This window comes from Labeo rohita, chromosome 21, assembly GCF_022985175.1.
Source record: "Labeo rohita strain BAU-BD-2019 chromosome 21, IGBB_LRoh.1.0, whole genome shotgun sequence".
Classification (NCBI taxonomy): Eukaryota; Metazoa; Chordata; class Actinopteri; order Cypriniformes; family Cyprinidae; genus Labeo; species Labeo rohita.
The window spans coordinates 21,705,392-21,727,175 of NC_066889.1; the positions used below are offsets into that span (position 1 = coordinate 21,705,392).

General features: G+C 35.1%; 1 protein-coding gene across 1 annotated transcript in view; it reads left to right on the top strand.

Annotated features, from left to right (window-relative positions):
• The window catches only part of mmp17a (matrix metallopeptidase 17a), a 94,823-nt gene extending 79,918 nt beyond the window's left edge, over positions 1–14,905 (top strand). The window contains exons 6-10 of the mRNA XM_051093796.1: positions 2,749–2,851; positions 5,037–5,119; positions 5,555–5,707; positions 7,772–8,029; positions 12,679–14,905. Coding sequence (XP_050949753.1) covers positions 2,749–2,851; positions 5,037–5,119; positions 5,555–5,707; positions 7,772–8,029; positions 12,679–13,001 — 920 coding nt within the window. The 3' untranslated portion in view covers positions 13,002–14,905. The remainder of the gene's footprint in view (positions 1–2,748; positions 2,852–5,036; positions 5,120–5,554; positions 5,708–7,771; positions 8,030–12,678) is intronic.
• Positions 14,906–21,784: the final 6,879 nt, after the last annotated feature.

The following is a 21,784-nucleotide window of genomic DNA, read 5'->3' on the forward strand; positions in this document are numbered from 1 at the left end:
TATTATTATTATTATTATTATTATTATTATTATTAAAATATGTGTAGTTTTTAAATATAGTATGAGAAATGCGGCCTTGGAAACTAGCTGAAAATATTGTTTTTTATTTATTTTATTTTCAGTTAACAAATTTCAGTACCGAAGTACTGACAGTGTTTACAATTTTTTTTTTGTTTGTTTGTTTGTTTTAGTATATAATAACACTGGTATCAATATTTGTTGCTAAAATTATATGTTGAGTGTAGTGTGCTATTGTAATATTATGGTGGTAATTTCCTATTTGCTTTAGTTATTTGTCATTAGTTATTTAATTAGTTTTAAGTGAGTTGTTATGAAATGAGTGTATTCACGTTACTTGCACATTGTGATTGGCACATCAAAGTGGTTCAATAGTTCTCTGCATTTCCTCCATCCCTCCCCACTTACACTACCTTGTTTTTAACTGAAGTGCCATCGTAATTTGCAGTGATTGGCACTGCATGCCCCCTCTGCAGGCTGCCCTTTTCTGTGATCCCACCAGGCAAATAACGGGCCCCAAACGAGGGGCTCAGAGAGCAGAAGTGATTTGGTTTGTATAGGGGCACTATTGATTTAATTACATGGCAGTGTTGAGCCAGGCTAGGAGCACAGGGATTAATCGGTCGTCACTACGTTTCGGACCGTGCTAATTAACATGCAGAATGCCGAACGGCGCTGCAAACACGCATGGTGGGAAGCAAAGAGATCAAGATGGGCTCAAAGACAAGCAAATACTGCCAGGAGCTCTGAAACTCAGAGCAGCAGGTGAACACAGGCCAAATGTTTAATATATTCATGTGTAGTTTCTGCAGTTTAATGAGTGTGCACATACTCCACGTAAAATACCACTGCTTTTTGTCTAATTAATTAACCTTTATGTTTTGCTGAGATTGACTTTAATAATAGTATTTCGTAGGTAACTCTGCTTCTCAGGTTGTTCCCTGTAATCTCAGGTGTCTTCTTGTGTTTCAAACCTGAAAAATGTCTTGAGATCAGCAGTGGTATACACTATTTTATTTCTCTCTCTCTCTCTCTCTCTCTCTCTCTCTCTCTATATATATATATATTATTGATTTTATATTGATATATTTATTTTGTATTTTATTTTTACTTTTTCATTTTGCTTTTATTTGTTTTATATAACTTTCTTTTGTTTTTATATAATTTTGTTTATTATTTTTATTTAATTGCTATATTTATTTTTTAATTCTATCTTTCTATCTGTTTTTTATTATTTCATATTTATTTTCAGTTATATTTTTCTATTATTTTTACTTGTTTCATTTTGTATTTTATTTTTACTTTTTTCATTTTGCTTTTGTTTTATATAACTTTCTTTTATTTTTATATAATTTTATTTATTTTCTGTTTTATTTAATTGTTATATTTATTTTTTATTTAATTATATCGATCTATCTATTTATCTATCTATATTTTTTATTATTTAATATTTTATATTTATCTTATTTTTTATTTAATTTACTTTCTTTTGTTTTATATTTTTATCATTTGATTATTTATTTATTTATTTTTCTATTGTATTATTTATTTATTTTTACTTGTTTCATTTTATATCATTTTATTATTTTTTTATATTTATTTTTTATTTAATTATATCTATGTATATATCTATCTTTATTTTTGTTATTTAATATTTGTTTTATTTTCAGTTATATTTTTCTATTATTTTTTTTACTTGTTTAATCCTGCTTTTATTCGTTTTATGTAAGTTGCTTTTATTTCATATCATTTTATTTATTTTTTATTTTTATGTAATTGTAATATTTATTTTTTAATTATATCTATCCATCTGTATTTTTATTATTTAATATTTTTTTTCGATTACATTTACTTTCTTTTATTTTTATATTTTTATCATTTAATTGTTATTTATCGTATGTATTTTCCTCTTATTTTATTTTTACTTGTTTCGTCTGAATTTATTTGTTTTATATAACTTTCTTTTATTTTATATAATTTCATTTCTTTATGTTTCTTTATTTTCTTTATTTTAGATTATTTTATTTTGTATTTTTAGCAGTTTATTTAAGTATTTTGTTTATCTTTTTAATAATAATATTGTTTTAATCATAGCATTTTGTTTTGTTTCAGCAGCATATGCATTTTATTTTATTTTATTTTTTATTTTATTTTTACATGGCAGCTTTTCAATGCCTGTCAATGCAGAAAGATGCCCTTTGTAACCATTTGTAGCTACCACATCTACCAGTAGGAGTTAACTAGACCACATTAACCAGCTAAACCGTGACCTCTAAGGTATAGATAAAATAATTAACAATGTATTAAGTAATTACTTGAAATTTTGCAGTCTTAGTTTCATAATTAACTTTTTTTTTTTTTTTTTAAATAATTTCCATTAATATTTTCAAACTTGTATTGTTGTACCACAATATAAGTTAACTGCCTGATTCTGAGGTCAACTTGACCCCAGCAAAAAAAAAAAAACCTTGGGTCCTTGACATACTGTAACATTTTTGATGGAGAAAGTTACATGTGTTTATAAGGCAGAAGTTACTGTATGGTTATAAAAAAATATATATAAAGATCATGAAGATAATTTTCTCCATCTGGCTGTTATCACTACCTTCGAGTGATTATTACAGTGTAATAAGGTTTGTCAAAAAGTAAACACACTTAATGTGTGTTCCTCTCAAATATGTGGCGGTTTTACGCTTTTGCACAAGTTGAACTTGCCTTGTGTTTTGTCAGGTGTTCGGGAGTCCGTATCGCACACGACGCAGCCAGATGACCCCTCTCAAACGGCCGAACCTCCCGTCCTGCTGGACCTCCCTGAAAACAGATCCACGATACCGTGAGTCAACAAGCACAACGCCACAAAACCCACACTCCTCTGACCGGCGTGTTCTGAATATTTTGAATTGCAGAGGTAGCGGTCCATCATTTAAAAGGAGTGTATCTATGGACTTCATAATGCATCCACAACTGCACTCAGCCTTCCTGAAGCAAATGCCAGAATGACACAAATTACAGACTCAATTCCTGACTCCTAGTAAGCAAGCATTTAGCTGCTCTGAGAGCGGGGTGCACTTCTCTATTTCCTCTCTCTCCATCTTCACGGCAGACGCATGAGACAGGTAGATTTAGTTTGACAAAGGTCAGTAATATATTCCTCTCAGAGAGCTCAGCTAATAAGCTGTGAATGAAGATCTTTGTTAATAAAGTGTCAGGCGAGTTCCAGCTCACAAAAGCAGCTCTGTCACCGTAATTGCTCCATCATTAGCATCCCAACCACGTCAGAGTGCTAAGTCAGTCATTAGCCGAGGGGATAACACATTCAGAGATTCTGTTGCAAGCAGGTAATAACATCTTCATTGATTTGCCCAATCTTAAACCAAGCACATAATAAGGACAATCGGGACTGGTTGCACAAAGACGTAGCTGGACAAAAATATACTGTACAGACTTATGGTAAAAGTGCTAATACTTCTGCTAATTTAAAACTGGATATTTAAATGGTGGCGTAAGAAAGTCGTGCATATTTTAGAAAACCTGAAAAATGTCTTGAGATGAATAAATGTAGATGTGTTATCTGTAGTATGCACTTTTATTTTTCTTTTATATTTTAATACATATAAATCATTTTATTTATTTTATTTTTGATTACAGTTTTTTGCTTTTATTTGTTTTATATAACATTTTAATTTTATATAAGTTTATTTATTGTATTAATTTAATTGTTATATTTATTTTATCTGTTATTATTATTATTTATTTATTTTAGATTTTTATTATGGATTTTTTTTTGCATTTTATCTTTTATTTTATTTATCTTTTTATTTATTTCAATTTATTATTTTAGCATTTTGTTTTTATTTTTTGTGGGGGGGGTTATTAGTTTGTTTTGATTTGTTCCATGGCAACTTTGCAACTTTTGCCCATTCCAGCCAGAAGATTAGTAGTTAAGATGTTAAGAGGGGCTAACTAGACCATGTAAACCAGCTAAACCATGACTCCTCAGGCCTTTTTGAAATAATTGCCTCTGGATCATGTAATTATTCAAAATTATGCAGCAGTGAAATTATTCTGCATTGCACTGAGACTGCATGACGACCTCAAGGTGTGGTATATATATATATATATATATATATGATTTTATTTATTTTATTTTCAGTTACATTTACTTTCTATTTTAGTTTTTATCATGTAATTTTTAATTATTTGATTTTGTAATAATTTTTTAGCATTTTATTATCTTATTTTTACTTTTTCATTTTGCTTTTATTTGTTTTATGTAACTTTATTTTATTTTTTTATAATTTTATTTATTCATTATATTGATTTTATATTTTGTATGCATTTTTTAAATATTATTTTATTATTTTTTAGCATTTACTTTTGCTTTTTGTTTTTTATATAATTTTGATTTATTTATTATATTTATTTTGTATCTGTTTATTTATTCATGTTATTTATTGTTCAGCATTTTTTTGTATTGTTTTGTTTTTATACGATTTATTTATTTATTTTATATTTGTATTTATTTTTATATTATTTTATTTTGCTTATTTTTTGCATTTTTGCCCTAAATTTTCATTTATTTATTTTATATTATTTTATTGTTTTTATAGCGTTTTGTTTTGTTTTGGTACATATCAACTTTTGCCCATTCCAACCAGAATATGTAGTTAGGATGTCTACCAGGAGGGGCTAACTAGACCATGTAAACCAGCTAAACCGTGACTCCCGAGGTATTTTCGAAATAATTGCCTCTGGATCATGTAATTATTCAAAATTATGCAGCAGTGAAATTATTCTGCACTGCACAGAAGCTGCATGACCACCTCGAGGTGTGCATAAACTTTAAATAATTCAGTGGTCTGTCATCAATTATTCGTTCCATAATCAATGATTTACTTAAGTAGAGACACAAACACTTCTACTAGCGAAAGTCTTGTGCTCTACCTTCACATGCCTTCCAAAGCCATTTGTTTAAAGGTTATCCATTTCATTTCTTTTCTCTTTGTACTTTCTCACAGACCTGCCCATGATGCCCCTGACAGATGCACTAGCCACTTTGATGCTGTAGCCCAGATTCGAGGAGAGGCCTTCTTTTTCAAAGGTAAAAAAGTTCACAGTGAAATCAATATATATTAGCTATAGACCAAATATAAAGTATACACAGTATATATCTCTTTTTTTGCATTATACTACTTCAAATCAATTGTGTGGACACAATAAAAAAAATTTTGATGAAAAATGTTGAATTTCCTGAACTTGGACTGCTGTGAAATTGTTTTGTTTTCCTGTTTAGTCATGAATGCGCTGTCTGCAAACAACTGCTGTCTGCATTTTGATATATTATCATTTGTGTGCTGTATTTGCTTGGCTGCTTCTGCCAGCTGGGCACCCTCCTACCCACTGCCTCCGGGCATGCACACATTCCACGCTTTATTAACCATCATCCCTTATACATCATATGATAGCACATAATTACACCATAAGCTTACATAGAACACAAACAGTCACACATTCTTACTGTCAAACCTCTCATCAGGAAAGTATTTTTGGCGTCTGACACGTGAGAAGCACCTGGTGTCCTTAAGGCCGGCTCAGATCCATCGCTTCTGGAGGGGTTTGCCAACAAACCTGGACAGCATAGATGCTGTATACGAGAGACCTGGAGACCACAAGATAGTGTTCTTTAAAGGTAAAACCTGGATTCAATCTTCTATTCAAGTCCCCCTGTAGTGAAAATCAAGATTTCTATGTTGTTTATTTGTCTATGTAGTGTTTTTAATATGCTTTAAGACAAACCATGTGCCTGTCCAACACCATTGCTGAGTATTTTCTCTTTTTAAAACACACTTTGCTACATCACAAACTTCAATAACCAGTCACGTCACTGGATAGATTTCTTTTGTTAGCATGCAAAACATACCAACAGGATTATCAGCACAAAACCAAATATTAAATAGAGCATTTAATAGAGCAAAACCGCTAGCCGCTGACCGATAACTTGAATAATAGCCAGCGGCAACAGTGCAAAAGCAGTCAGGAGTCAGACCCACCTCTCCCGCATTGGCGTCTGCACTTTACACACATATGCTCGCGGGAGCGAATTAGAAACACAAACTAGGCTGCATTTGAGGCTTCAAGGCATTTTGAGGGCACAGCATTGTCAAGTAACAAAGATCAGTTTTAAGGGATACAAATATTGACTACAGGGGGACTTTAGGTTAATATTTAATATAACTCTTTTTAACCTTTACTTTAATTATTACTCATACATCTTGGCCAGAATTTCTCACCTTAAAGGAGACCTATTATGCTCCTTTTTACAAGATGTAAAATAAGTCTCAGGTGTCCCCAGAATGTGTCTGTGAAGTTTGAGCTCAGAATACTCCACAGATCATTTATATTATTTTGAACATGCCTATTTCGAGTGGAAGCAGAAATGTGCTGTTTTTGTGCATGTCTCTTTAAATGCAAATGAGCTGCTGCTCCCCGCCCCCTTTTTCAGAATAGGGCTGTGCCTTTACAGCTCATAGCTCAGATACTCTGCTAAAAAAACATCTGTTTGGTTTTGATTATCATGTCTGTCATGCTGAAATCATGCGTTTTAAACCATATTGGTTTAAACTTCTGATATATGGTTTTCTGAGTGCACACATCCGAGGCACGCACACAGAAAGCAGCTGTCACACGGCATGTGAGTACTAAACTAAAAAGTTCTCTTTCATGTCTTATTGCGCTTAAACTGTCAAATACACACAAGTTAATGTTAAAATCATGCGAGTTACAAAAACAGTTGGTTATGTTTGTGAAGGTAAACAGCTGGGAAAGAAATCAAATGTTTATATTAGTCTTGTCTCCACTGAGGCTGGGACTCACAATAGCGTTCTGTGCTCATCTGTGCAGCCAATGACAGAACAGTTAGCATGCTTTGCTTGAACTTTTGCCATGGCGTTACAACTGGTACACCAATGTCGCTTGTGAAAACAAAATGATGGCGCTGTGGGTAGAAATATTATAATGAGATCCCCTTTCTACATCACAGGGGGAGCGAAATCTAAGCAGCTTGTTTTTTCACAAGCTTGCAGAAAAAAACTGGGTTGGCCTTTTTCACGTTATCTAGGTTGGTAGATGCACTGGGGACCCGATAATAGCACTTAAACATGGAAAAAGTAGTTTTCAAGATTTTCATGATATGTCATCTTTAAGTATTGAACTTTGGTTCATGAAATGGATGAGCGCAACACCTTAACACTGTGGTGTCGAGTTTTGCGCAACACATTTAGAAAATGTCCATATCCTGTTTACACTGTGTTTATTGCTTTTGGCAATCAGTAATCTGTGGAAATTCCACAGTTAAAGAGATCAAGTCTATCAAAGGCTCTTTAAAATTATATTTTGCAATATTTCAAAAAGACCCTTTGAAAATGTAGTTAATTTGATATTCTAAACAAAACGCTCCCTAGAGCATAAACACTCACTTTTAGGAAAATTCTCAAAATGATTGGAATTTAATACTCTTGAGTTATGTAAATGTCATTTTTAATAAAAGCTGGACTATAAAGCAAACAGTGTCCTTCAGAGATATAATACAAGACTGTTTTGAAGTCATACCTCAAATCCACTTTCAGCTCGAAAGAACACGTGTTGTATATTTAGAGCATTTAAATATATTTCACAGCAGGTCTGTGTTTTCTAATCTGGGTAATGAAAGCCTACAATTTTCCCACCTCACACTAAGTCTTTCTCACTTCTTTAGGTGGGAAATATTGGGTGTTCAAGGACAATAATGTTGAAGAGGGCTACCCACGGCTTGTCACTGATTTCGGACTGCCTGCGGAAGGAGTGGATGCAGTATTTGTCTGGCTGCACAATGAGAAGACCTACTTCTTCAAGGACAACCGATACTGGCGCTACGATGACCATCTGCGGCGCATGGATCTCGGCTACCCGAAAGACACAGCGCTGTGGAAAGGGATCCCATCTCAACTAGATGACGCCATGAGGTGGTCTGACAGTAAGTATTGTGAATCGTATTATGTGTCTTGAATTTTAAGCAACTATCCTGGATGTTATCTTTCAAAAGCACAATAAATGAATTTAGTCCTTCCAGGATGGAAAGACTGACATGCTTGTCTAAGCTGGTTCATACCGGTTTGCTGGCGGAGAACAGCATAGCCATACAAATGTAATGACACAAACTGTTTAAGACACAATAAAATTGTAATTTAGAGCATGTCTGTTTGCTTTAAAATAAGAATTCTGTCATTAATTACTCACCATTGTGTCGTTACAAACCTGTAAAACCTTCATTGATCTTAAGAAGACTAGTTAATTATTTTTTTAATGAAATTCAAGAGCTTTCTGACCCTGCAAAGACAGCAACGCAACTGACACATTCAAGGTCTGGGAAAGTAGTAAGGACATCATTAAAATAGTCCATGTGACAGCAGTAGTTCAGCCATAACCATGGTAGTTGCGTTTCTGTCTATGCAGAATCAGAAAGCTCTTGGATTTCATCAAAAATATCTCAGTTTGTGTTCCAAAGATGAACAAAGCTCTTGCGTGTTTGGAACGAAATGGGAATGAGTAATTAATGATAATTGTCATTTTTGGGTGAACTATTCCTATTTTGGGTGAACTATTCAAAATTAGATTTTAGCAGATGTAAACATTTCAGTTGTACTCTCCTTTTGGAAAATGGACTAAAAATGTTGATGTCTCTTTTTGTATACGCAGATGTCCAAAAAAGTCTTTGAAATGAGAACATCTTGCCACTTAAATAATTAATACTGCGTGTAAATGCCCCAAAATAGCAATAACAAGTAGCAAATCATGTTTTTTCCAGGCCATGACATACAAAAAGTGCTTTTAAAAACTGAGCACCTTAGCATCTTTTATTTCAGTAGTATTAATACTGTTATTTATATTATTATTTATAGTATTTATTAATATTTTGAATCAGGTTTTATTTGTATAATTTCAGTTTTCATTTTAGTTTAATTTTTTATTTAGTGATTGTATGTACTTTTATATTTTTAAAATCGTTTTTGGGTTTTGTAATATTTTTATTTAGCTTTATTTTTATTTTATTCTATCTTATGGCTTTCTTTGGCAACAATTTAATTTTTTTTTTTTTTAAGTTTAAGGGTTTCATCTAGTATGTATATTTCGGATGTTTTTTTCATTTAACTAAAGTTTTTTATATATATATTTTTAACAAAACACTTTTAATAGTTTTACTTTTCGTTAATAATTACACTGTTCAGTTCCAGTTTCGAATTACAACATGGGAAGCGAAACTAGGCTTATCAGGAAAATAAAAATCCTTAATCCACAAATTAAGATATTTTTGATGAAGTCCAAGCGCTTTCTGACTTTGCATAGACAGCAATGCATCTAACATGTTCAAGGCCCAGAAAGGTAGTAAGGATATAGTTAAAATAGTCCAGGTGACAGTTTGTTTTCTGAAGATGAATGAAGGTTTTACGGGTTTGGAATGAAATGAGTGTGAGTACTTAATGACAGAACTTTCATTTTTGGATGAACTATTCCTTTAAATTAGCAACTTTCCTCTTAAAATTGAAATGGGTGCTCATATTATCTTCCATCATGTACAGTGCATATCCAGCAACATCTCAAAAATAGCTTTTTAATGCTTTATACATCATATAAAGGGATGGTGCGTAATTTATGACCCTGAAATGCCTTGGAAGATATGATTTTATTTGGGTGGAGAGGATGTTAGCTGGGCAGGTGTTTTGATTGTGTGGTTGTCATAGCAGCAGATTTGAGGTCTATGTGAGCGGAATGGAGAAAGGGGCATAATGTCCTGTCATGCCTAATGCACGCCATTGTGTCTAATGCACAGCGAGCTCCTCGTGGTGTCCTGAAGAACAGACAATTGAAATTCTGTGGTGGATCGGATCAAGACTGTGTTAAATAAAAGCAATGCTTGCGAAGTGCTTTCATGTAAAAACTCAGTTTTTTATGTCCTTCTTTCCATGTTGTCTATTACATGAATACTGTCAAAATTGAGGTGATGCATGCAATAATTCAAAATGTTAACAGTTAACCCATGTATTCAGTTTGGCCAACCCATTGTCAGCATGTTGCAATTATGCAAAATGACTGACAGGTAGAAAGTCATTTTATGATGGGAAAATAATGCAGGGCCACTCTCTCTTTTTCTTTTACTTTTCTGTTGTCACATAGATGAGTATTAGTTCTCAGAATTCTGGCATCTATTAGGACATTTTATGATTGGTATTTCAAAAAATTAATTGCTTCCAGCACCTGTAATTAGCATTGAAACATTTTGAACATTTTTTAAATGTCACCCAAGAGTGAAACATACCATCATGTGTATGAATGTGAAGGCCAGTTATTTTGCATATTATGCAAAATGTTAACCTATGAAGTCTTGCAGATGAATGGTTTTGGTCATTGTGTGATGTCTCATTGTTTTTTTCACAATTCTTTACAAATAGGACACATTTAATTTTTGCTTGCGCTGGTTTATCCACTCTTAGAAATCATCTTTGCAATTTTGCACATTGCTAATTTAAACACAAGCATAGATTTAAGCTCCACTTGACGTACCAGATCTTTTTCCCTGCAGTTCCTCTGTAGGCAGAGTGAGGGCCAGAGAAGGTGTCTCATCAGTTGTTGTCCTCTGAGGTTTTGCCAACCCCACAGGAAGAGCTCTGAACGAGGAGTGAGAGCAGGCCACACTCTAAACTGACAGTCCCCGACCTCCACGGGAGGGAAGAAGTATCAGCCTGAGGAGGTGCTGGCAACAGTGTCCTCTTCAAACAGACAGCACTGAGGGCCAATATCACCTGAAGAGTGAGACAGAGAGAGATAGTAAAGCTCTTGTTCAGATGGGACAAGTGCAAACATTAAGCTGAACTGGAGGAACAGGCTTTCATCAAGTGGCAAAATGTGATGTTCATTGGTGATTCTAGACACTATCTAGAGGGGCTGTTGTCTCATGTTTCATCTCATCCTCCATAAAATGTAATTTATTCAGCTGTCAGAGTAGCATATTAAAGAAATAGATTTAGAAAATTGAATTATCATCATTTACTCGCCCTCATGTCATTCCAAATCCATAGGATTTTTTCTTTTCCCTGTGGAGCAATATTTCTGTGCTGCTCACTTCCATGTGATTCAATTAGATGGGGAGCAGAAACTTTCAAGCATACAAGGTAAATATATATATATATGTGTCTGTGCCCTCTTCCAAAGCCATTTCATAGCTTTCTGTGAGGAAAAGACCAAATATTAAGTCATTATTAGGTATCTTACTTTAAAAATCTTGCTTGGTCACCATTAACCTTCATTGTATAGAAAGAAGTGGCTTGTTTTTTATGAAAAGAAGTTCATGCAGGTTTACATCAATACATCAGAGTGAATAAATGAACATATTACTCCCTGAACTAGCTCTTTAAAGGGATAGTTCAACCAAAAACTAGTTCACTGTGCGTTATGGTACTCTCATGAATACACATCGAAGACTGACACAGAAAAAAAGAAATTGTTGAATAAACTCATTATTTTTGTTGTCTGGTAGTATTCTTGTAGCATCATAAAATTACGGTTGAACCACTGATGTCACATGGAATATTTTAACAATGTCCTTACTATCTTTCTGGGCTTTGACCATAGTAGTTATATTGCTGTCTATACAGCAAAAATATCTTAATTTGTGTTCTGAAGATGACTGAAGGACTGATTAATGACAAAAAAATTTTATTTTTTGCTTAAAAATATGGGATTATGCAAACATTATGTATACTTAAAATAATAATTTTTATTTATATAGCCACTTATGCATAAATGTCAGTTACAATAAGTTGAATCATGGGTTCTTTGCACCTAAAATATTTATTGAATATTTATAATATTTCAATAATATACAACATATTCGCAAAGGTAAACAAAAGATTTCAGATATATCTTTTATTTTGATTGCTCTAATTGTAAAACTACTTTTAATTTTCTATATTTTTGTGCTGTCAAATGATTAATCACGATTAATCGCATTCAAAATAAAAGTTTTTGTTTACATTATTTATATATATATATATATATATATATATATGTGTGTGTGTGTGTACTGTGTATATTTATGTATATATAAAAACACGCACATATGGTAAATATCTTGACAATTTTACATGTATATATTAACTAAACAAAAACTTTTATTTTGGATGCGATTAATCGCGATTAATCGTTTGACAGCATTAATATGATTTTAATAATTATCATTTCATCAACTCATTACCCCTTGCAGTTCCATCAGTTAATTCAATGTTTATGCCTTATCAATTACAATTATTTTATTTTATTTGTTTTATTTCTTTATCTTTTTGTCAGCCAATTAATTCTCAAACACACTAGTGTCCCCAGACTACAGTTTGAGAAGCACTGCTCAAAGCACAATATATTTTACAGTATTACTGGGAGTCAAGCCCCCTAAAGCTCAAATTCTAGTGTCGCCCCAGGTGGTCTCACAACAAGAAATAGAGTTGACAAAAGCCACAGAGGGAAAAGTGAAACCATAATGATGCATATGCCAGATGAAAGCAGGTCTGAAAAATCCATTCTATGCATCAACCTGTATTTTATTTCCTTGTATTCTCCACTCTTTCTTCCCAGGAGCGTCATATTTCTTCAAGGGAAAGGAGTACTGGCGCGTGGCGGGCAGCGATATGGAGGTTGAAGCGGGTTATCCCCGTCCCATCGGCAAAGACTGGCTGGTGTGCACGGAAATGCAGTCAGACTCCCCGGAGATGCAGAACAATTCAAACACAAGGCTTCACGGGCAGCACCATGCAGATCATGCAGAAAATGGCTACGAGGTGTGTTCCTGCACTTCGGACTCAGCCTCCCCGTTGGGGACGCGACTGACCCTCTCGCCCGCCTGGGTGTTAGCGCCGCTCTGGACGCTCACACTCGCTCTCTCCTCTGCTCCTCTCTGATAAGGGCAGAGCCACAGGCCTGTACTCAAAAAGACTCCAGGAGCAGAACATACAGCAGCCTGTGGGTAAAGGAGAGCGTTGAGAGGCTCTTGAAAAGCCTTTCACCAGCACCGGACTGATGGAAAGGCCTCAGCACTTCAGCCAAGAGAGGGATTGGATCACATTAACATTTTCCTTTTTCTGTTAATTTTTGGGTGATGCTTTTTGTTGTTGTTGTTTTTTCCAGAAACTGGAAATTCTATTATTATTATTATTATTAGTGGTGCTTGCTATTGCTTATCTGATCAAAGGGTGAAAAACTGCTTTAGATTGACCATCAGGCTATCCAAGATGTAAATGAGTTTCTTCATCAGAACAGATTTGGAGAAATATAGCATTACATCACTTGCTCACCAATAGAACCTCTGCAGTGAATGGGTGCCGTCAGACTGAGAGTCCAAACAGCTAATGAAAACATTATAATCCACAATTAATCCACACGAGTCCATCAGTTAACATCTTGTGAAAGAAACAAAAACCAGATTCTCATCCTGACGGCACCCATTCACTGCAGACGATCCATTGGTGAGCAAGTTATGTGATGTTAAATTTCGAAGAAACAAGCTTATCTACATCTTGGATGGCCTGAGGGTGAGTAATTTTTCAGCAAATTTTCATTTTTGGGTGAGCTATTCCTTTAACCCCAAGTATTAAACTTCTGTGCGTAATTTATCTCACACCGTTTGTGCTAAAGACATAAATGATACCTCAAATCAAGCCGCTCGTTGAGGTGTGCTGTTAATTTATCAGACCTACGACTTCACCTGACAGACAATAAAACAACTGAAAAATCCTGCAGGAGGGTTATGAGCCATATTTAGGATCCAAAATATCATAGAGACTTGTAAAAAGGTGTTTAAAAATTAGTTTTTTCCCATGGTGCAAGTGTGTTTTGCACAAGCAAGCATCACTAATATTTTATTATGAAAGTAAAACTGTATTATTATTATTCAAAACATATGAACATTCTTTATCAGATTTAATTATTTTGTTTCCGAATATTTTGATATCAAGAGATTACAGTAACCAGCTTTCTGAGGCGTATCCAGAGCCAATAACAGTAATGATCATAATGATAATGATAATAATGATAGCGATTGTAGTAATGTTGCTGATATCGAGAAGGAATCTCACGAATAGGGCTTCCGGCTGGCTGCCGTTCATAGGCATCATGGGATACCATGAGTCACAACCTTAAAACCTTCCCTCACTCCAAGTGCTTTAAGAATCCTGCCAATCATCTTTATTGGCACCTTTTCGGCTCGTTTCTTACTAAAAGCGTAATCCTTTACTTATTCTACGGGTTCCTTAATGTAACCGTCTCCTCCTCGTCCTCTCTGATCCTCATATTCCCAGTGTCTTAGCATCTTTTTCTTATTAGTCTGCCTTGTTCGAAGCAATTATATTTACTCTCATCTTCAGTACTGACTGTTTTAGTAATAACCACCACAAAATCATCACTCTAAAGCAATGACACTTACTTATGATTACAGTCGACTGTATTTTTGTAATGAACACCAGTTGTTTAGTTTATCACGGCCATGCATGAAGCTGGATTCACAATGCCTGGATCAGCACAGCTAGAAACATTTGGTTATACAATGATTTTTGTCTTTAAAAGTCGGTTTCAACAGTCAGAGAGGGTTATGAGAAATAATTCAACAGACTGGGAGGATGTTTGACTCATATCCCGGGCTGCTGAGAGTGCACTCTGATTATATATGTAAAGAAATGCTTATATACTATATATAAATACATAAACATATATATTTAAGGTAAAAACTTCTATGGCAGTTGCAAAAAACAATGTACATTCTGAGCTGTCTTTTATAAGGTGAAATATTTTTGTAGAAAAATAAAGAAGAATGAGCAAACTTGCGTGATGAGTGCTGTAATTTCATGTCACACTGAGACTAAAAGCGAGCTCCACGCTGCTTTTTCCCTACAGACATGACAGCTCCTGTCACACGACGGCGGGAACCGCATTCGCGCCGCTGTTTTGTGCACCACATTCACCCAGCGATGCCAAAATAACATCACGCCACCAATCAGGAATTGTATTAGCACCCAGAGCTCTGTTGGTATGATATTTCTGTTTGTTTATGTGCAGACATCCTACATGTATTCTGCTGTAACTTTGTTATTTTCTGCCAGTCTTACTGTAAATCAAGGACGGCGCATATATTTTTCACAATGGGTATGGAAACTAACCGTCGCCTTGGTAACGAGCCCACTCCGCGCCTTGTATGGGAAAGGCTGTAGACGTTGTTTGCCTGTGTGTGTAGGTGCCAATAGATGCTTTAAAAAGTGCTGAAAGCAAAACCAATGACTCTAGATGATGTGCTAGTTACCTTCCGGTGACGATAACAGAAATACTTTGAGCAGTAAAATGTTTCATCAAAGGTTCCAGTGCTGCTAATTACTCGGCTGCCTGGAGACCGTCAGTGCCCGTAGGTAAGCAGAGTGGTCATGTTCCAGTGACTGAAACTACATTTATTCAGCCCAGAGACTATGTGCTGCTGGGATCCTGTGAAGTACCGCCTGAAATTTCAATAGCTTTGGCTTTACCGCTTTCTTGGAAGGTAAAATCACGGTCAGGCTGATTGTACGCCCGTGCTTGAGTGGAATCAAGTGGGCGGATGTAGTCCAATAGCAAATCTACTGGTATATCATGTCGAGCAGACATGGGTTCTTTTTCAGTTTGTGATTGTGAATTTGAATTGAATTGGACGAGCTCCACAAATTGACTGAGTTGTAATTAAAAGAAAATAAACAATTGATAATGCGTTCTAAGAAAAAAGGTGGTTTTAACAAAAGTTAATGTATAAAATGTTAAAAAATCTATCTATCTGTATCTTTCTCTTTCAGAGAGTATCTAAAAGATATTTTCTATCACTTGCGTTCATATAGGGTGTTTTAGGATATTATATGTATCTATCTATTACTTTCAGATAGAGCATCTATCAGACTGGTGTTTTCCAATATGTGTCTGTCTGTTTGTTCATCTGTCTATCTATCTATGTATCTATTTATTTGTATGTCTGTCTCTGTCTGTCTGTCCTTCCATCCATCCATTCATCTATCTCTGTCCGTTCATTCATTCATCTGTCCATCCATCCGTCTGTCTGTTAGTCTGTCCATCTGTCCGTTCGTCCATCTACCCATCCATCTGTCTGTCCATCCATCCATCCGTCCGTCCATCTGTCTATCTCTGTCGGTCCATCCGTCTGTCTGTCTGTTTGTCTGTTTGTTCATCCATATGTCTGTCTGTCCATCCAGCCATCCATCCATCCAGCTGTCTATCCATCCGTCTGTCTGTCCGTCCTTTCGTCCACCCATCCATCTGTATGTCCATCCATCCATCATCCATCTGTCTGTCTCTCCGTCCTTTCGTCCACCCATCCGTCTGTCTGTCCATCCAGCCATCCATCCATCCATCAGTCTCTGTCTGTCTGTCTGTCTGTCTATCTATCTATCTATCTATCTATGTGTCTGTCTGTCTGTCTCTGTCTTTCTAGCTCTGTCTGTCCTTTCATTCATCTATTTATTTATCTAGCTCTGTCAGTCCGCCTGCCCATTTATTCATTCGTTTGTCTGCCCATCCGTCTGTCTGTCCATTAACCGTCTGTCTGTCCGTCCAGCCATCCGTCTGTTCGTCCATTTTCCCATCCATCTGTCTGTCTCTCTGTCTGTCCATCCATCCATCTGTCCATCCATCCATGCGTCTATCTCTGTCTGTCCATTTGTCTGTCCATCTCTCTGTCTGTCTGTCCATCCAGCCATCCATCCGCCCATCTGTCTATCCATCCGTCTGTCTGTCTGTCTATCCTTTCATCCACTCATCCGTTTGTCTGTCCATCCAGCCATCCATTCATCCATCAGTCTCTGTCTGTCTGTCTATCTATCTATCTATGTCTGTCTATGTCTTTCTATCTCTGTCTGTCTGTCCTTCCATTCATCCATTTATTTATCTAGCTCTATCAGTCCGCCTGCCCATCTGTTCATTCGTTTGTCTGCCCATCTGTCTGTCTGTCTGTCTGTCCATTAACCGTCTGTCTGTCCGTCCGTCCATCCATCTGTTCGTCCATTTTCCCATCCATCTGTCTGTCTATCTGTCTGTCCATCCATCCATCCGTCTATCTCTGTCTGTCCGTTTGTCAGTCCATCTCTCTGTCTGTCTGTCTGTCCATCCATCCATCCATCCGTCCATATGTCTATCCGTCCGTCTGTGCATCCATCCAGCCATCGATTCATCCATCTGCATCTGTCCATCTGTGTGTCTGTCATCGATCCATCCATCCGTCCGTCTGTGTGTCTGTTCGTCCATCCTTCCATCTGTCCGTCAAAAAGGCCTTTTGGTCTATATTTGCATTTCAATTCATTTTATTTCTGCTTCAGTTCAGTTTAAAAGGCATTTCTAATTCAGTTCAGAATGGCACTCAACCCTGATGTCAAAGCATGTCATTTTTTTTTTTCTTTACACAATAAAATATAAATCTCTCTGCCAAGGCAGCAGCAGCCCCCTCTTACTCATTCCTCCAGTGGTTGTAGGCACAGACTCCGGGTGTTTTGAACACATTGTATGACAATTACGAGCAGCAAGAGTGTCGCTCGTTCCTCAGTTATGCTGTAGGGTTTTGGACCGAGCCTCAGCAGGGGAATTCACCAGATGGTTCAGGCAGAACCAATCCATTCCCTTCTGGGCCGTTACAATTCACGAAGCTACTGTATACGCCAAGCCAAGTGCATAGAGAGCTCAGGGTCTGTGCTGGAATTGATAGTGGTGATAGACAGTTTCAGAAGACGGTCATGAAAAGTCACCCACCTGCATGTCTCAGGCCCAAATGACAACTTCTGATAACCTCTTGGCTCTTACACGTATGAGGAGCAGTTCAGCTCAGTGGCTTTGTGAGTGATGGTTTGTTTGTCATGAGTTAAGCTCCTCCACAGTTCCATTTGATAAGCTGACAGGTGACTCATGTGAACACACTGGATTTAGAGGTCTTTCAAGTTGGAGCAGGAGCACTTTGATCTCCACCGTACATCTGTGACATTACTTTTCTACAGCTCTGCCTGCTGGCCTCATTGACACCGGAGAGCTTTGGCGTCTATAACATCAATTTAACTCCAAACCTAATTTCCCATCTCATTCAGCTGAAGCCCAAAGCGACTGATCATGAAAGACCTTTGAGCACAAACAATTGGACTGGACTGGATCCCTAAATGTGAACAAACAGTGCTGTTGTTGAGATCAGGGGCAACGAGAGTGAAAAGAACCAGCATAAAAGCAATTTGATGGCTTTTACCATCATGTGTATACTGCCAGCACCTGCCTCTCCACTCCATGCAGGGCAAGAGCCAAGCATATCAGATGCAAAACATGAAAGAATTTTAAATAACCTTGTTGAAATGGGTCACAATGCAGGATGCTAAATGCTCTCAGCTGGATCTTCCAAATGACTCGTCCCCAGACCAATTCCAGCTGCCAAACTACGCTCGTGCATTGAAGATGCTCTTGCCCTCAAGGCTCAGAGTCTTCTGCAAGCCTGCAGCACCCTCTTATGGTTGATTTTTTTAAAAATTTCACCCACATGTTCTAATTTTGCTATATTTGGAGTCCCACTGAGATCTCAGCTGTGTAAAAAAAGAAGAAATAATGACAGCAATTTCCATTTTTAATACTCTTAATGAATGACAAATTGGATACTGATTGAAGAGTGTTATCAAGTTTATAATCAGTTCTCATACGATTAGGAAAAGCCATATGTACAGGACAATTTAAGGTAACTGTCTAAAATGTAATTTATTCATGTGATGGCAAAGCACAATTTTCAGCAGCCATTACTCCAGTCTTTAGAGTCACTTTTTTTTAAAATAGGCTTTTTTTTGTAACAGTGTAAAAGAAATGACACTTTTGATCAATTTTATGTGTTCTTGCTAAAAACCTCATTTATTTCTTTACCATTTTAAATGGTAGTGTATGGTATTGAATAATTACCATATTTGTGGTATTTCCATAGCAGTCCAAGGTGTTTCAAAGAATACCAAGCTATTTCAACACTATAAACAATCAAACAAAAATAGTATTACCATGGTACTGTCCAAATACATGCACAAGTACGTGAACTTTACTGTTTCTTCTTATTTTCCTTAACAAACCCTGAAGATAATATTGCCCTTTGCTTTCATGTCATATTGTTTGCTTGCTATGAGACATTTACATTCTAATGATGCAAAACCTTATCCTTATGTATTCAGTTTCCATCTCTGTGTTATTTGTATTGAACTCACGGCTCTCATACTTTGCAGGAAGAGTAAAAAATTATGGCTAAAAAGGTCATTTCTTTCAAGTGCATGTTTTCAGACACTTTCTTCTTTCTAAAATTTCAAATAGTATTCAATAAATAGACTGTATGAAATTCCCCTGGAATTTATGTCAAGATCAAAGCATGCCCTCTTGCATGAGGGTCTTAAAAGTTTAGCTTGTGGTCTAGAATATGAACAGGTAATTCTAACAGGTATTCTGAGTTTTTTTTTTTTTTTTTTTTTTGGCAGTGTAGTTCTAGGTTTTATATATACACTACCAGTCAAAAGTTTTAGAACAGTGAGATTTTTAATGTTTTAATGAAATCTCTTCTACTCACCCAGCCTGAATTCATTTAATCCAAAATACAGCAAAAGCAGTATTATTATAACTGCTTTTAAATTTGAATATATTTTAAAATGTAATTTATTCCTGTGATCAAAGCTAAATTTTCAGCATCATTACTCCAGTCTTCGGACTCATATGGTCCTTCAAAAGTCATTCTAATATGCTAATTTGCTGTTCAAGAAACATTTATTATTATTATTAATATTAATATTATTATTATCAATATAATAAGAGCAGCATTTATCTGAAAGCTTTTGTAATATTGTACACTGTACTGTACTATATAAATATATAAATAAATAAATATATATGTATATATACTTTTTTTTAATGGTTACACTTTATTTAAGGTTAGGATTAGGGTTATGCATAATTAAGTGTTATTGTAATAGTTCGTACATATAACGTGCGTAACAAGGACACCTTAAAATAAAGTGTTACCCTTTTAATTAGCAAACATTTATCAAAAGCAATGAAGCGATGAAGTCATTTATAATGTTACAAAAGATTTTTAATTAGTTAAATGCTGTTCTGAATTTTCTATTCATCAAAGAAACACGACAAAATTCTACTCAGTTGATTTGAGCAGCAAATCAGAATATTAGAATGATTTCTGAAGGATCATGTGACTGGAGTAATGATGCTATTCAGCTTTGAAATCACAGGAATAAATTACATTAAAGTATATTCAAATAAAAAACAGTTATTTTAAATAGTAAAAATATTTCAGAATTTTACTGTTTTTACTATACCTTGGATCAAATCCAAGATTTTATTTACCTTGTTTTAAGGATATGTATACTTTTACTGGACAACTAGACAAAAGTATTGATTAATACAATTATTTTAAACTTTTAAATGTTTAAACAACTTCACCTAAAGTTGTCTACAATCTAAGGAAAGCTATTTTTTTTTCTCCAACATTTTTCTTCTGCCTTTCTACACTATTTGTGACTCTGGACCACAAAACTTATGTCTTATGTTGCACAAGTATATTTGTAGCAATAGCCAACAATACATCAGATGGGTCAAATTTATCGATTTTTCTTTCATGCCAAATATCATTAGAATATTAAGTAAAGATCATGTTCCATGAAGATATTTTGTAAATTCCCCACCGTAAATATATCAAAACTTAATTTTTGATTAGTAATATGCATTGCTGTAAACTTCATTTGGACAACTTTAAAGGCAATTTTCTCAGTATTTTGACTTTTTTGCACCCTCAGATTCCAGATTTCCAAATAGTTGTATCTCGGCCAAATATTGTCCCTTCCTAACAAACCATACATCAACGGAAAGCGTATTTATTCAGGTTTCTGATGATGTATAAATCTCAATTTCGAGAAATGTACACTTATGACTGGTTTTGGACCCTGGACCATAAAACCAGTCTTAAGTCGCTGGGGTTTATTTGTAACAATAGCCAAAAATACATTGTATGGGTCAAAATTATTGATTTTTCTTTTATGGCAAAAATCATTAGGTAATTAAGTAAAGATCATGTTCCATTAAGATATTTTGTAAAATTCCTATTGTAAATGTATGAAAACTTAATTTTTGATTAGTAATATACATTGTTAAGAACATTATTTGAAGAACTTTAAAGGTGATTTTCTCAATATTTAGATTTTTTTGCACCCTCAGTATCTCGGCCAAATATTGTCCTATCCTAACAAACCATACATCAACGGAAAGCTTATTTATTCAACTTTCATATGATATAAAATGTATAAAATGACCCTTATGACTGGTTTTGTGATCCAGGGTCACATTTGTGTTTTTATTTGTTGGTTATTTTACCTCAAACAATTCAAACCGAGCTCAGTCTGGCCAATAATTTTGCTATTCCCATGTACTCCACATGATGGCATCGGAAGCACTTTATTCTGTAGAAAACCTACGAAAAGATGTTTTTTAAAATATTTCGAATTAAGTCTAAATTAAGTATAAACAAATATTATAAAGCGATTCGCTCGTTTTCTTTGTAGTTTTGCTGTGTCGTTCTTTAGAGACTCTTTACCATGTTACTTTCAGTTTAAGGGTTTTTTTCAGTATACTTATTGATATTTATATACATACAAAATTATTT